General features: G+C 43.3%; 1 protein-coding gene across 1 annotated transcript; it reads left to right on the forward strand.

Annotated features, from left to right (window-relative positions):
• The first annotated feature begins 533 nt into the window (after window positions 1-533).
• On the forward strand, window positions 534-4,065 carry LOC118770244 (zinc finger protein 436-like). The gene is made up of 5 exons (XM_036517798.1): window positions 534-601; window positions 1,738-1,833; window positions 2,197-2,412; window positions 2,627-2,649; window positions 3,409-4,065. Exons 2-5 carry the CDS (start codon window positions 1,777-1,779, stop codon window positions 4,019-4,021), a joined length of 909 nt encoding a protein of 302 aa, XP_036373691.1. The 5' UTR covers window positions 534-601; window positions 1,738-1,776; the 3' UTR covers window positions 4,022-4,065.
• Window positions 4,066-17,612: the final 13,547 nt, after the last annotated feature.

The raw sequence follows: 17,612 nt of genomic DNA on the forward strand, positions 1-17,612 counted from the left end.
TAAGGGTGTTTAACAGGCCAGTGTCCTTGCTGGAGAGGGAACACCCGTAGGTTAAAGGTATGATGAGATCAGGTCAGATGTAGGTAGACCGATAACGGACTCGTACAGAAGGAGCAGAACCTTGACAGAGATGCATGAGGAAACTTGGAGCAAGTGCACAGTAGCTGGTTTTAAAACAGAGAAAATCCTACCCTTACACACCTGGCCCTACTGGTGTGTGCAGCAGGGAATATCTGAGTAAGGGACTTACAAAAATCAAGGTGTGAAAAAGGAAAGCACATATTAGATAAAACAATTGGAGTTCCAGTCAAGCACTGATAATATCTTTGCCAGGTTTCTGAGACCAAAAAAAATGACATGATATGTGGTTGTTACATGGTTGTAAATTTAAACTCAGGACTCATATTAACTGTTTTAATTTGATTTTTTTTTTTTTCCTACGGCTTGATAGTTTTGAAGTGAAAGTTGTGTTCATCTTTTATTTTGAAAATACTTCCTCTGTGAATCCCGGAAGTGATCTCCTTACAGTGGCTGTTCGCAACAGCACAATTTATGGCGCACGCGGTTTCTTCGGTTTTATCCGCAACAGTGAGCTAAAACGGTAGGTTAATGGCTCCATATTGCTGTTTTATGGCAATTTTATCTGTGTTAATGTCACCGAATGCACGCAGATGTTCTTTGGCTGCATGGGACAGATTCGGTGGTTGCTTATCAACTTCAACCTGCAAACTTTAGATACCTTCGCACGCTTGTATCCCGTGTTTCTCGTTAGAGAACGCGGTGGTTTCTTAAAGTGGATATCCCTAGTCTTTGTGAACTATTCATTATGTGATTTGAAGATATTTTTAGCAGTGGCTAGTTCGCTAGATTGTTTGCCATGTGCAAGAAACCATACGAGAAGGTCTATGCTAAGGTTAAATGAAGCTGAAATACCAACAGCGACCAAACTTAAAACCCGGGAAGAGTGATCTTACTTGTGCAGACATTTTTAACGCAACATGTTTGTCACAAACAAACATCATTAGCAACACAGATCCCTTTCACTGTTGGCAAAATAATATGAGATTATTTAGTATGACAATAATATAACAGTATGCCAGCGCAGAACGCAACTATGCATGTCACAAGTGCAAACCCATGCTCAGTTTTTCACACAAATAATTTGTCACACTCGCTTGTCTAAACTCGTAATTTAGGTCGTTGAACGGTTAAAAGTCGGCTTAGTTCCCATTGCAGGCTTCACTTCTAAGAACATCAAGGGAGCCTGTAAACGAAACCAAAAAATTATTTTATTATTATTATTATTATTATCTGTTGTTGTTGTTGTTATATATTAATAATTACACAATTTTAACATATTATTGCATTTTTTTCTTTTGAAAGATTTTAAATAACTGCAGGTACTCTTGGGCAAGGTACTTAACCCACAGTTGCCTCAGTAAATATCCAGCTGTATAAATGTATTACATGTAGCCATGGTAACCTGTGTAAGTCACTTTGGATAAGAGTGTCTGCTAAACGACAATAATGTAATGTCATGTAGATTGAGCTAGGTTGTAGACTGTTTTATCTGGATCAGTGCTCCTAGCACATAGGCCTGTTACAAAAGTAGCAAAAACCATACCATATGCTAGCTACCTCAGTGTGTAAATATGGTTAGTATTCTCAGTAGGACGTGCAAAGCTATCATGCATTGGTGGCAGTCAGTCTGTTTGAATTCTTGTCATTTCTTTCCAGGAGGAGACTGAGACTGACCTGAAGTCCCTGTCGAATGTCATGGAGAAGGTTCATAAAGTGAAACACGACAGCAATGAAACAACAGAGCAGACCAAGGTGATTTAATTCACTGAAATATCATGAAGTGTAGCTTTAATAAACTGTAATAAAACTACTGTTTGTTGAGTAATTTTCCTACCACAGTACAGTAGTAGCAGCAACGTCAGCGTAGCATAGTGGGAAGGGGCAGGGCTCCTAACCGAAAGGTTGAGGGTTTGATTCCCTGATGAGGCACTGCTGCTGTACCCTTGGGCAAAGTACTTAACCCAGAATTGCCTCAGTAAATATCCAGCTCTATAAATGGATACCTTGTAAACATTGTAACCTATGTAAGTCTCTCTGGATGAGAGCATCTGCTAAATGACAATAATGTGATGTAATTGTGGTGACTTGTGGTGTTAATGTCAGAGTCATCTTCAGTTGAGTGAAAAACAGATAAAGCAGGAGTTGGAGGAGTTCCTGTGTCAGGGTGAAGGAGGAGTGGTCTGGGGAGCCTCCTTCAGTGAGGAAGAGGAGTTGAAGGCTGAAATTATTACTGAGAAACCCGAAAAAGTGGAGTGTCTGATATTCCCCCCTTTTGACACATCGGAAAACCACAAAAAGTCTGTGAAGAGGGAAGACGTTATGCCCCCGCAGGTAAGGAGAGGGCCTTCTGCCATGGAATGTCACATGTAGCTCCGGCTGTGGGATAAGCTCTCTCCCGGCTTTATTCAGAACAGTTGGATGCCTTTCTGAACACTTTGTTCACTTCTGTAAGCCACACATTTGTCTTGGACTTCCTACATCAACAAGTAATGTGTTGAGTTTGCGTTTGCAGAGATGGGTAATTAGTCAATCTCCTTCCTTTCAGAGCGACAGTGACACCAACAGAAGGTATGTAAAACTGCAGCCGGGTCAACTGTGTTTCTTCTGTGTGGAAAATGGGGTCACAGAACTGCTAAGAACCACCATAACCAAACAGTTGATGAACACGTCTGTCTGGCCTCAACAGCTTTTACTTCAATGATTTTTACTGTTTTCCATCAGGCTTGACATCATGGCAACATGGACCATGCTTTTTAAAATGTGTGTGAAAACAACCAAAAGTGTTTGACATGCAAACAAAACCTGCAATTGTGGGCAAACCTGAGAATGTGTTGTAAGCATTTACATGACTGACAGCTAAAAGGTTCGTATGCACTGATCACAGGAAGGAGAGTGACGTCATAACAGGACCACAGAATACTGGATTAAGTCCACTCACTTAAGCGGTCACTGATGAAAACAAATTTTAGGGAGAGGGTTGGGCTGAGTTAGACACTGCAAGCAGTAGCCAGTTAGCTTGGAAAGACCCATTAAATTGGTGTCTGAATTTTATTTTCCATAAAACTCAAAATGATTGCAAGCTTGTATTAGATACACATGATCAGTTGTATTTGTAAAGATACTCAGTTACTTTTTTGCAATGATTTACCCCAGTTACTTCATTTTTAAAGTGCACACTTTGACCTCAATGCAGTTCCTACTGGGTCTGTGCACATGTATATGTAAATGTAATGTATATATGCTCCTATACTCAAATGTAATTTTACTCATGAAAATTATACACAGATACTTGGTTTACATGTTTTTCCTGCTCCCACCATCTTTTAGAAACATGAAAAACAAGGAGGGGATCTCCAGAATATGCCTCAGCTCAAGGCAGCCCACCACAGATGTCCACGTGACTCTAACAAGACATACACAGAGGCCATACACACAAACTTCACATGGGAAGAGCTGTGTTCAGTCAAAAGTACTGAAAAGACATCAGCCTGCTCCTGGAGGAAAAAGACCACCACCACATCAATGTTCCCAGTGTGGGAGGAGCTTCAGTGAATCTAAAGGATTGAAGAGACACATGAGAATCCACACAGGGGAGAGACCGTATAAGTGCTCTGAGTGTGGCAAGGGTTTCATTCAGTCGGCACACTTAACGACACATCATCGCAGTCACACAAGAGAAAGACCATTCCACTGCACCCAATGTGAGAAGAGCTACAGTCAATCTTCACACCTAACCAGACACCAGCGGAGTCACATAGGAGAAAGACTTAACCATTGCTCTCAGTGTGATAAGAGTTTTAGCGAGAAAGGGGATCTGATGAAACACATGAGAACTCACACTGGGGAGAGGCCATACTACTGCTCCCTTTGCGGGAAGAGTTTCAGTTTATCAACAAACCTAAGAAAACACCAGCAGATTCACACTGAAGAGAAGGACTGAAACAAGCTACCTTTCGAATGTGAATGTCGGTCTGTTTGTGGGTATGTGTTGAGCACATGGGAGCTGTGTGTTTGGAATGTTCTGTAACAGGTTCTGTCTTTTAACGCATGGAATTCCACTCCACACTTCTGCAGTTTGTCATTTTCTTGTATCATTCTAATAAATTTTGCATGTGAAACCTGGTGCATAGGTTAATAAGTAAAAAGGAGTGTGGGTAAAATGGAGAATCCAAACTGAGGTACCTCAGTCAATATTGTAAAAATGCATTTTATTTTTATTTAGTGCACTCGTGCCTTTAAATGTGAAACGAGTACACACAATTAGCTTGATCATTTCAGTATGACTTTAGCCTGAAGTTGCCTTTAAAAAATGGCAATAACCTAAATTCAGTTGCTTTTATTTGGATTTTCGTAAGACTCTTCCATATGATGCCACGTGTAAGCTGTATGGAGAGTTATTTGAACTGTTGTGGAGTTGCCAGGTGCAAGGATGTAAAAGCAAGAGAAAGCTGCTCTTTCAAACTGGAGTTCATTAAAGGGGAGTCCGCTGTCTCATGTACTTGAGTTGAATGGCAACCCATCAACATCTTGCAGGAAGCTTCTCAGAGAAATCTACTGATCTGATTAGCGAGTATGACATGGAATACCGCGTGGTGATGTTATGACAACCATAACGCACAAGAGGCTGTGCTGTGTCGGGTCTACGGTTTCTACTCTTCTGACTGGAATTTGAAAAAAGTAAACATACGTAATGCAGTTACAGATGTTTACCAAACGATGTAAACATTAATAAAACACTATGTAAGTCCGTCCGGCAAATGACAAAACCATCCATGTGAAAGGTATACCATAATAATTACCAAAGCCAGAGCGTTGACTTGACCAACCGGAACAATCCGGATGCCACAGTTCGGTATTCCAGGTCCGAACGACGCGGCTGAAATGATGAATCTATACCAGTGGTGGCCGCTCAGAGCAGGCAAGGGAAGCCAAGACTCCTGTAAAAAATGATGAAAACGTTTTTTACAAAATGTGCATGCTTTCTCATTACACGATTTAAAAATGTAAATACATAATAACAACAACGCTGAATGCGCTGAGAGCTTTCGTTTTAATTTCAAATATTTGGCGAATAGTCTCCACTATCGAAATTTTTAAGAACCCTTCTCCTCCAGTTCAAGTTGGTAGGCTATATGGGAGCTAGGCTTCCCATTGAAATCCATGAGGGAAGAAAAGATTTCAGCTGAAGTCGATGAGATGGCTAGTCTCGCTCTCTTTGGACCATAACAGCATTTTGACAAAGTTTCACGTCTCGTACAGAGCTGCAGGGGCGTAACATCTTAAGACTATGACATCAATAAACCGTAGCCTAAATTCAGACGCCTGATAGACAACCAATCATACCTTTTGATGACTGTTACCTCCATCACTTAACCCTCAGTGCTTTGGTCGGGCAAAGTATATTCAGACGACTACTGGGAGTCGGTACTGGAGGGCGGAAATTAAGTCATGGTTTTATTCTTGTTAAAATGGAAGATCGACAAATCGACGTGTGTTGTCTAGTGCCAAATATTTATGTATTTATTTATTATTTATTTATTTATACAAATACACGGTAGCTATATTATATATAGCTATCGAGATTCGCTTGCTTCTAGGTAGCTGGCTAAAGACAGCAAATTACTTACATGGTTGTAAATGGATAACACTGTGAATATTGTATTGACAAAAAATAAAATTAATAAGAAAAAATACATGACCGTGTTAGCATTGTGGTCACCTTCACAACACAGTCTATGTAATGTTATTCACTTTTTATAAAACCGATTAAATGGCAAATGCAAAACCATCAGCCGCCAAGACTGGCGTTAAGAATAAAATACATCACAACTGACGTCACAATAGATACCACTCCAAAGCTTCTCAAAATTGTATAAATGAAGACAAATGACTCGGTGAAGACACTGAAAACTTGCGAGCAAAGTTTGTCTTCGGCTTTATGAAAAACAGAATGAATATGGATGTACAGGATATGGATATACAGACCAAGTCCAATGCGGATATACGCAGTAAAGTGCGAAGGGTATGTATTATGTTTTAGTAATAGTGCTACTAATAATAATGCTTTAAAAGCTACAAACTCTGCAGAATAAATATAGTGCATTCTATTAACGCTTCTCTAAAACCTAAAGACGCTTTAGAAAACCATGTCTGAAAAGAAAAAAAGGAGTAATTGCACTTTAAGACTAGAAAATGCGCATGTTTTCTTTAGGCTTTCATTAAACGCAGTTTACGGTTGTCCAATGCTCGTTTAATTAATTTGAACAAGTCTAGCTTTTACTGCCACAATATAAGATTAAGCATGTAAGCTTACTAATAATTTCATACTATTCGTCTTTTTCTTAGAGGATTCCAATGACTCTTTAATGTTCGTTTCAGGGAATATACGGTTAATTGGACCTAACGTTCTTTGCTAGATTTGTTCTATTCTCTCACAATTGTATTCTCATTATTCTTTTTTCTTTTTACCAAAGGATTACAATTGCCTGAACACTTGCGTGGAATACATGTCCACTGTGATACTGTGCTGGGGAAAGAAGCAGTCTGAGGAGCAGGTAGGACTCTTTCCCTTCAAAAGATGCACGTATAAGAGAAATAATGCAGTGATATTTGTGATCCTTTAGATTTAAAATCTAAAAATGTTTTAAAGCAGAATGTGATGGTGGGTCAGACAGAGTGTGAATATTTCAAGACCTTAAACTGTAGTATGGTATGGTATGGTAAACTGTGGTATTTTGTGCTATTTCTGTTTTGCAGAAAAAGACCCTGAAACACTTTCTGTTGCTCCAGAAGAAAGGAGAGGTCCCGCAGTATGTGACTGTGGAGGCCATGAAGGACTGGATTATCTCCCAGGCGAGAAAGACCTTCAGGGAGAAGTGTGTATAGCTACCAGCTGCCAGCATTATTGACATTTAGCATTAACTATCAGAGATGGATAACCTAATGCTAATGCTCAGAAAGCCTGGGATGCACAAGTCAGACAATATTAATCATCTTTCAATACATAATGGAAATCAGGTATAGATGTATGTGGGGCCAAGGCACTAGTTTGGTCTAATCCTAAAGATGTATATTTGTAAATATACTATAAGATGCTGTATCTCACTATGACCTTGACTACTTGTGTCTGCCAAGAGGAACTGGTGGAATGTAGTCCTGGGTTTCATGCCTGCTGTGGTTTGGTGGTGCAGCCATGAGGGAAACAGGAGAAGGGACTAACAATGTTGTGTTTGTTTGTTTGTGCAGATTCCAGAGAGAGAACGCACTGGAAGATGACCTCATTCGCACGGTAAGGAAGCAGTATGTGGTCCTCTTGAAGGACAGTAGTGACAGCTAGTAATCTCCCTTTTCATTCATGAGCTGCAGGCCTCATGCAACCCACAGACTCAAACATTTCTGCTGGACAGAAGTGTCAATATAGCAATATAACAAGTCAATATAACAAGTGTAGAAGGGCAAAATGGACTGTTCTTATCAGTGACCTTCATGTTCTTATCTTAAAGTGATATGATCAGATTCAGCACCAGTCTCAGTGAATGAGCTCCAGTCTCAGTCTCAGTGAATGAGCCCCAGTCTCAGTGAATGAGCCCCAGTCTCAGTGAATGAGCAGCAGTCTCAGTGAATGAGCTCCAGTCTCAGCGAATGAGCTCCAGTCTCAGTGAATGAGTTCTCTTCCCCTGTCTCTGTTCTGGTGTCTCCTGCTCCTGCGCTCAGACCTGGGAGGTCAACATGAGAATGAAGCTGCAGGACTCGGAGAGGGAGGCCTGCAGGGAGCTGGGGCTGACGGCCAGCAGCCTGACCCCGCTTACAGAGGACCCACGGCTGGCAGCTCTCTCTGACCCGTAAGCACAGCTCTCTCAGTCCTTCCACTCACATTACAGAGCAATGAGGAGGAGCATCCTCATTAAAAACATTTGCTGCCATCTTCTCACAGGGGTTGAATTTTACATCTGCACATGTTTAATGTAGCTTTCATAAGAGTTCTCGGGAGGCCTGAGGTATTTCAGTGTCTGATGAAACTTTTTCTCTCTGCAGACGATCGTCAGCACTGGCAGAAGCTGCAGTTCCTGGCATTTATGCCAGGTACCACTTCGATCCTGACTTTGTTGTGCGGACGGCCATCAAGCAGATCGTGGGAGACCTGCTGCATCTGCCTGTGCCTCGTCCACCCTGCCTGTCTGAGGTGGTGGTGGACGTGGTCACCAGCCTGCTGCAAGCCATAACGTGTGAGCAGAGCAGCGTGCCAGCTTCCAGCAGGCAGCTGAGCGTGGTGGCGGTGGGCACGGTGATGAGCGTGCTGCAGGACGTTTCTGCCCCGCTGATGAGCGAGGTGCAGCTGCAGTGCTCTCCTTCCACCAGGAACGAGGTGGCGGCCCAGCTGCACGGGGAGCTGCTGGGAAAGATGGGCTCCAGTGAAGCTCTGAAGAGAGCCCTGAGGCAGAAGGACACAGGCCTGACCAGCGCCATCACCGCTGCGGTCACCACAGCAGTGAAGGAGCTGTGTGAACCGGTGGATGCTGTGGATCCGGTCTGTGATGTTTCGGAACTGGTGACACCCGTTGTGGATGTTCCAGAACCCGTGATGGATGTTGTGGAACCTGTGATGGATATTGTGGATGCTGTCCTGGAAGTTCTGGAACCTGGGCTGGACGTTGCTGATTCTGCCCTCGATGCTCCAGAGCCAGCAAACCCCATTGTGGTTGCTCTGGAACCTGTGACAGATGTTCTGGAAGCTGTTCTTGACGTTCCGGAACCTGCTCTGGGTGTTGTGCAGCAGGTCCTGTCCGCTGAGGACTCTATCCAGGAAGATCCGGAACCCCAGCAGGATGTGCAGGACTCTGCCCTGGATGTTCATGATGCTGTGCTGGATGTTTCAGAACCAGTGCAGGATGCAGTGGATCCAGGGCTGCATGGTTTGGAAGCAGAAGCACTCGATCTGCATTGTATCGAAAACTTCCTGCATGTTCTGGATGTCCTCATCAAGCACAGTTTGGATTTTCCAAAAATTTTGCTGAGTCTTCCAGAACCAGCACCTAATACAGAGTCCATGCTGGAATCTTCAGACTCTTTAGACATTCTGGACTCAGCCCTGAATCGAGGGCCAAAGAAACATCTGCCATATTCTCCAGTGCATCGTGAGATGGAGAATACAGTAAGTTCTGTGCACAACACGCGTTGCCTGGTAAAAACCCTCTGAAATGATCTTCACAAAGACTTAGCTCTTTCTAACTGGAGGGACATTCTTTTGTACAAGTCCTCTGTGTCAGAAAGCCTGTAACTGGGGGAAATGCAGGAGTATTGTGGCAGAAGAGACTGCAGTGGTGCAGTAATTGTCACATTTTGTGAAAATGAATTGAAATTGAAATGCATTTGTTAAGGATGCTGTGCATTTTGAATCAGCTTGATTATGTTCCATTCAGAACCCTTATGCTACAGTCTGTCTGTTTGCAGCACATTGCGGACAAGCCCTCCATGCTCCAGTCAGACAGAACAGGGACAGGCAACGAGCAATCGGAGGCCTCCTCACAAAGTGAGTCTCACTGATTCTTGATGGAGAATTCTCCTCTTCATTTCTTCATTAACGTTCCTTAAAGTGAAGGTTAAGACTCAGGTCGCAAGCAGAGCCACGTGGTAAAAGGCTGTTGTTCCCCATCTATTTCAGAGGTGAAGAAACCCAAGAAGGGGATCCGCCGCCTGTTCAGCCGCATGTGGAAAGCGGTGAAACGCAGCGTCCTCTGCTGCTGCAGCTGCAACACTGCAGATGCAGATTATGAGGTCGTCACCGTGTACGCCTGAACTTCCCCCACCATTCAGGTAGGCAACCGTCCGTCCACCTTTCCCCTAGTGCAGCAGGCCTGATTAAGGATAACATGCATCAAGATAGTCCTGTCCTTAGGCTACTACCAAATATGTAAACCAACTCTAAAAATTACATGCTAAACATTTTGATGTTTATCTTACACAGGGTTGGACGTTCAGCTTCTTGAAGCACTAACTTGATCAGAGTGCGATCTCATCAGTGTGAAACCCACCTGTACCCAATGGCATCCTGACCAACTGCTGCTGGCAGAGGAGCACTGAGAATCAGACGACCTACGTTTTTAATATGATAATGATGATGATGATGGTGATTATTATTATTAGCAGTAGTAGCAGAAGTAGTAGTAGTCGTAGTAGCAGTAGTTGTAGTTGTAGTATTACTAGTAGTTAATATTATTATACATAAAATTACTGGAAACACTCCAGCTGTTCAAACATTTTTTTGTTTAACATCGAGAGAGTGCTTGAAAAATCTGACCAGAAGTTTTTTTTTTAATCGAGTGAGATTCAAAAAAATAAAAAAATGCTTTATAGGATGACTTGATTGCAGGTTACGTTGGATCAAATGCGGGCCTAACACTCCTGGCCTCTGCTAGTGCAATACCTGGTGGCTTCCAAATCCACAATTACTAACATTATTAAATTATAATATAATAGGTAAGTTAGACTTGTTTATTTTTCTATGCAAAGTGCTTCTGTTTATTTTTAAGCAGTGAATGTGAGTTTTCAAAGATGTATTAATGCAGCTCGAATGGTCCACTGAACACCCCCCCCCCCCCCCCCCCACTCTTTGATTGGCTCATGAGTTACAGGCTGTTTGCTGACTAGCCAGTAAAGATTCTGCATGTGGAATTGAGGGAGGGAAGCCCTGGGCTAGCTACTTTCAGCTCAGACAGGTATAATGGGGTCATGCAGATTTTTGGACCTGACTCCTATCCAAAGCACTACACAGTGTTATACTTAATTGACTGTGTTCATATCTGTCATGAAGCAGCAAAGCTCTCCTGTGTGGCATTTGTAGGTAACACCATTCACACCTTGAGCTGTTGTGGACATCAAAGCTACTGCTAACCCTTCTGTTCTTTGCTTCATGAGGAGCGATTTCTGGGGACTCTTTCTCTGGGGACTTTCCTGGGACTTTTTACCAACAAAATTATCGTCAGCCATGAGAAAACTATCACTTCAGGCCTTTATGCTAAAGTGCAGTGTGATGATGAGGTGCTGGTTGCCTCTCAGATGGAGTGGAGTGATGTGTCATTCATAGCTTCATCTCAAGCCGGAATTAATGAGAAAGTGGTGCGCAACACCATGCTAATGAAATCAGTTACCGGATTAAACAGACTGTGGGTAATAATGGCTCTCATGTAGTCCTTTAACAAAGAGCATCATCCTTGTGTTTCATCCTCATGTGGGCGGCAGTGTAGCATTGCGGTAAGGAGCATGGCTCATAACCATAAGGTTGCTGGTTTGATTTCCTGCAGGGGCACTGCTGCTGTACCTTTGGGCAAGGTACTTAACCCAGAATTGCCTCAGCAACTATCGAGCTGTACAAATAGATAGCATGTAAAAATTGTATCCTGTGTAAGTCACTCTGGGCATCTACTGAATGACAATATTGAAATCTTTTACTCCATTACTGCAGAGAATTGCAAGGTGTCAGTAAAAGTGATTACATTTGAAACCTGTTTTTAACTAGCCACCTTCAGCTACCTAAGGTCGTCACATCTGCAGTGGTAAGCCGAAACAGACATTTAAACAACCCGACAGCAGTAGTGTGACTAATCCTCACCCAAACAGCAGTGGAAGAGACAAGCTTTACCTTTCAGATAGAGAGCAAGCCACAGCCATGACAGTGAAACACCTTTGATGGGGACTTCTACAATGCCTCATCATTAAAAATGCCATAAGAGGACCTTTCAGACAGATATAAATATGGTATCCATGACGCCTTCAGTCTGGCATTTCTCATCTCTCTGGTAGGGCTGTATATTTCCACAGAGAAACCAAAGCAATTTGAATTCCGGATGTTATACAGATAAAGCAAATGAATGTTATAAAGAACACAGAACATTGAGACACACCTGTAGACATGAAATGCAAAGGTTGAAGGAAATAAATGGGAGACAATTACCCCCCCCAAAAAAAAATAAATAAATAAATTTAGAAATAAATAAAATGAAGGTAAGCTATCATTAAAAAGCCAGATGTGGAGAGGATTAAATTCATACCTGAGTGTGAACCCGGGCACATTGCAGGGACGGTGACCAAGCAGGAGGCGGACGGATGCGAGACATTTTATTCCTAATACCTCAGCTCAAAAGCGATAACAGACAATAGGCTGTGGTTCACAACTGTGACAATCCGTTACGTTCCTTACTGCTATGCTATGCTGTTTGGGGCGGCAGTATAGTGTAGCAGTATGGCACAGGGCACGTAACTGAAAGGTTGCTGATTCACTTCCCTGCTGAGGCGCTACTGCTGTACCTTTGGACAAGGTACTTAAACCCACATTGCCAGGGTAAATATCCAGCTGTATAAATGGATTAACATGTTAAAATTGCTATGGGGGTGCTTAGGGGTGCACTGCATCCCCAGACGGACCTCAGTGCATGCCCAGCTGTCTCCTTATATCCCAATGTCTATATAGTATTTATGACTTTTTGTGCCCCCCGTGGATTGCAGTTGCACCCCCCTGTATTTTCTCCTGGTGCCGGGCCCTGATAGGCCACTTCCCCCTGTGGTTCCTTGTGACATCTAGTGATTTTTATATTGGTTCTAAAAGAACAGCCCCTGATTAACCTGACCCACCTCTACCTGTGAGCTGTTTCCTCTCTATTCTCCAACTCACAGCGCCCATGTGGCAGTGTCACGTGTGGCAGAAAACGTCTAGAATAATCATTGGTTCCTTTTAGTGTATTTTTTTTTTGTGATGACACGCTGCTGTCAATACATACCATTTATGCGATCACAAGAGTTTCTCTACTTTCGTCATAGCGGTATTGTGTAATCTAAACGGTAATTGCTAGATACGGCCACAAGAGGGAGCTCCGTAGCCATCTTTTACGTGACACCCCCCCCCCCCCCCCCCCCATCTCTCTTGCAGTTTGGTGCCAAGGGAATGAGTCATGGTGGTAGAGTGCCTGTGTCATGATTTTCAGGATCTGCTTCTTGATTTATTTTCCTTGCCCAAGTAAGATTCTTTTTTTTTTTTTTTTTTTTCCTTTTTTTGTTCTCTCGCTCTAGCCACGTTCAGGTCTTCCCCTTCAATTAAAATCACAGTCGTGTCTGTCGTGATTTATCCCGTCCTCACCCTCTTCCTGAGAGAGTTTGAGTGTGTGCGTGTGTGTGTGTGTGTGTGCATGTGTGTGTGTGGCTGGGAAGGAGAGGAAGGATGGGAGGAGGCTGGGACAGGCTGAGGAACACAGTGTCTACCTTTTGCTCTTAATGGACTGAGGGCTGCTTTCATGGGGAAGCACTGTGCTGTAACCAGAAGGTTGCAGGGTCCACTCCCAAGGGTGGACAGTGCTGTTGTGCCCTTGAGTTTTAAAGCTGAATCACTTCAATTTTACAAACATCCTGCAGGGTAGCTGGATAGTACGCAGCAGTGTGGTAAAGAGCAGGGCCTGTAACTAAAATATTGCAAGTTCATTGAAAGGTTAGTGGTTTGATTCCCCACTGGTGCACTGCTGTTGTACCTTTGGGTACTTAACCCACAACTGCCTCAGTAAATATCCAGCTCTATAAATCGGTGAAATTGTAACCTATGTAAGTCACTCTGGAGAGAAGTGTCTGAGAAATGACAATAATGTGATGCAATATATTAATATGCCAAAATGTAAGCAGTGCTTACTGCACTGAATGAGGGTGTCTGCTAATCCCATAAGGTATAAAGTGATGTACTTCTTAGTGATGAGGTCACCACTCATTTGTTGTTTTGATAATATAAATGAAAATCAAGTTCAACAAAAAGATTATTTTTTCTTTTCTTTTCATCTCTCTCTGGTTTTCTGCTGTCGCACCCACACCTCCCACCCCCCCACCCAAAAAAACCCCCTCCTTGTCCACCCCCACCATGTCTCTGTTTGACAAAAAAAATGTAAGAGCATTCGTGTCACAAAGATTCTAGGACTCTGTCTCCTTGACAACAGTCGCCAGGCAACAATCGTCAACCCCCCCCCCTCCCCCCCGGCATGCACTCACATATACATACATACACACACCTCTGTCTCTCCCTCTAGGTTCACGCTATGATTAGTCTAGCCTAGTTTGCTCTCCCTAGATGAAGGAGACTGGAACGTGAAGCTGCAGTACGCCTATAATGCAACCAGCGCAAAACAGACAATGCATCACCTTGGAACTGTTGTAATCACAGTGAACAGTAGAAAACTCCGGAACACGGTACCTGTAGAAATTGGTCCAGCGAGCACCATGGCTCTCGAACTGGGCCACCTGGGAGGCCAGCAGCCTTCATCGCTGTGACTGAGAGGCAAACAATGTAGCACCTGAAGCGTGCCACTGCGAACACAGCAGTAGTAACCCCTTGCGTGAGGTCTGTGAAATCAGCTGAAGGCACATCCACACTGCAGCACAGAGCGAGCTCACATTTATTGCCCCTTGGTGACTCTAGAATTGGAGTGGAGTTTTTCAAGGGCCTCTGGAACTGTGCTATAGATAATATAATATAATATAATATAATATAATATAATATAATATAATATAATATATGTACACTGCCTCATTATCCATTCTGTTTCAAGCCTGTCTTAAAAACATGACTTACACATGTACACACAATTCCTAGCATATACGTAAGTAACTGATTTAGAGTACAGTACTGTCACACCCACCTCTGGGCAGGCTAAATTTAGGCATTTTGATTGGGACACAGTTCAGGAAGGTCGTGCAAGCAACACCCCTGAGGCAAAACCGTGAATGCATAATTCATGATGCTGTAGGCCAAATGGAAGCAGGGCAAAGCTGTCCAGACTAGGGAGTAAGTATCCCACGCTGCTGTGGGGCTGTGTCTGTCAGCCAGGTGGGCCAGCCGGCTGCTGGCCATGTCGCATGCTCTCCCAGCGACCTTCAGCGTGTGACCTATACCAGCGCCCGTCTGATGAGCTATGGTGTGCTTCAGATGCCAGGAATGTTCCGGGGCCACGAAGAGCAATAGCTACCTGCGTCACTGTTGTGCTGAGGCAAGCAGGTGGATTTCTCAGGCCTTAGACCACACTCCTAAAACTTCTCAGAGGCTTCAACCCTCTGTCAGGGATTCGGCTGCTGCTCCCTGGGATGGCCACCAGATGGCCACTCATAACTTCCTGTGTTCTTCATCTCATTTCGTTAATGTCTTCCACCCATGTTAATTAGTTATTGGTTTCACTTGTGTTTTCTGATATTCAGGCCCTGCCCTTTGTCTACGTGTTTGCTCCTGCTTGAGTTGCCATGCTTGCTGTGTGTGAACTCTTGTACCAAGCCTGTTTGGTGGTCTCTTGAGTCTTCAGTAAAGTAAACTTTGTTTTCCTGGAACCAAGCCTTTTGTGCCCTGAGTCATCTCTGCATTTGGATTCGCCCTGCTCTTTGTTACACCCTAAGGGTCACACGTCTAAGACCACATGCCTTAAACTTCTCAGAGGCTTAAAACCATGATTAAAAAAATACCTAAAGGTTACATTAAAAGTGTATTCATATCGACCTTATGGGTAAGTAACCCTTTGCTAGCAAGTATGAACTATGAGATTATAATGCTGAAATCTGCATGTTACTCGCTTTGAAGTAATGTATTCAGTAGAACGTGTAGAACGTGAATGTTCAGTAGAAAGTAGAACGTTATGTCTTTAAGCATTTATCACGTTGTTGGATGTGCACGGCTAGGATGTTAAATGTATATTTACAGTGCTATTAAATATACATATAAAAACATATATTTCAACATCTTTGATATCAATGTTTTTAATATAGAATATGAAGTGTATTCATTTCACATTTGGCTTATTATGTGGCGGCTCTTTTGAGGTTTCCATTGAAGAGAATTGACTGTAATTGCTGTCAGAGAGAAAGCTCACTGGCTGAGAACATCTGGCATCACAATGCACAACAGCACTACATTGAACCTAATCAAACCCGGGCAAAGATTGCCTGATTGCCTGATTGCCTGCCCTAATTAAATTGAGACACATAATTTCTTCACACACCTGGAGAAGCACCGGCACAGGTATGAAGCAGGCAGCAGTGTGGCGTAGTGGTGAGGAGCAGGGCTGATTCAATTCCTCACTAGGGCACTGTTGTACCTAATCCACAATTGTCTCAGTAAATATTGTTATGTCCTAAGATGTATTTGTGTGTGGGTGTCCCTCTCTCTCTCCTCTTACTTTCAGATTTTTGGATCACGGCGATTAGCTGGAAGACAGGTGGGGAGTTTTGAAAAGTGACATCTGGGTGGGCACTGGAGGTTTTTTCCTCCTGCGAACCCCCCCTGCTGCTGACACTGTCGGAGAGTGTGTGCTGGAGTGTGGACGTGGATGTGTTTTTGTTTATTGTTTTGGCCTGGCCCACCCCTGAAGTATTTTTGCTCAAAGAAAAGAAAAGGCTGACTTGAAATACGCAGTGTGTGCGTGTGTTGATGGGGTGGCAGGGGTCGGAGGACGTCAGGTTTATGCTCACCCCACCCTAGATGGGGTCGTAACAATATGCAGCTGTGTAGGTGGATAAAATTGTAAGATGCTCTGGATAAGAGCATCTGCTAAATGACAATACTGTAGTGTAAAGAAATACCTTCTGCATCTGACTGTACTATAAAGAAGCCTTGATCAAAATGGACCAATGACCTTGATGCTGAACAGATGTCCTTTCTCAGTACAGTACTTGAATGCTGAATTCGCAAACACACAGACACACACAAACACCGCTGCACCATTGCTTGTCTTTCCTTTGCTGAACAACATGCCTGCACACCTGTCCACACTCATCAGTGTCCTGTCAATAACTCCCGGTCAATGTACCGTGACCCTCAAAGTTTCCCAAGAAAACAAAGCTTGATGTTCTCAATTTCCAGTTTCTGCAATGTAGATGCATTCAGGTAATTAGTGGACCTCCTGCATAAATGCATTCCTACGAATAGGACGGCAAATGTTCTTTTTTCCATTTTAAGAGTACGCTTAAGTCATTAAGGGCGCTTATGAGTCACTTTGATCCAGATTCTTAAAGTTAAGAGGAAATTGCAAACAACTTTCCACAGGTAAGTGTGACTTGCAGTGTTAAAAGCTTCTATAAATATGCTTCCAGATACTGACGCTCACAATTTCTCACTGTGTTGGGTTTCTCTCAAATTACAGGGTTGCTCTTGCAGCTTCTGATTCTCCTCACAGCTCTTGTAGTACGCTGCTGCTCGGCGCTCTGGCCAACTGATGCCTCACTTCGTCATCTGCCAGCATCGCTGATTCTGTGACAGACACCGTGACAGATGTACTGAGCCACTAGTCTCATCCCCAGCGAATCAGGTGACTGGATGATGGCCTAGCCCTAGCTGGCTGACAAATCAGCAGGCTTTCTGTGAAAGGGCACCGTTGTTTTTTTTGAACAGAAATCTATAAGGAAGAAAAAAATGCAGTAAAGCATGATGAGTTGTCGTATGGTTTGCATAAATCTCATGGTGTCTGTGTTTCTGCAAACCATCAACACTGTATAATGCATCAATGATCTAATTGTAAGGTGTC

The sequence above is a fragment of the Megalops cyprinoides genome, chromosome 2 (assembly GCF_013368585.1).
Source record: "Megalops cyprinoides isolate fMegCyp1 chromosome 2, fMegCyp1.pri, whole genome shotgun sequence".
NCBI lineage: Eukaryota > Metazoa > Chordata > Actinopteri > Elopiformes > Megalopidae > Megalops > Megalops cyprinoides.

What these genes read in the sequence shown, in the direction of transcription:
- LOC118770244 (XM_036517798.1), top strand. Translation starts at nt 1,777, where the DNA reads ATGGAGAAGGTTCATAAAGTGAAACACGACAGCAATGAAACAACAGAG. An exon ending in AAACAACAGAGCAGACCAAG is followed by an intron (nt 1,834 to 2,196) that starts GTGATTTAATTC and finishes AGTCATCTTCAG; the next exon opens with TTGAGTGAAAAACAGATAAA. An exon ending in AAGACGTTATGCCCCCGCAG is followed by an intron (nt 2,413 to 2,626) that starts GTAAGGAGAGGG and finishes CCTTCCTTTCAG; the next exon opens with AGCGACAGTGACACCAACAG.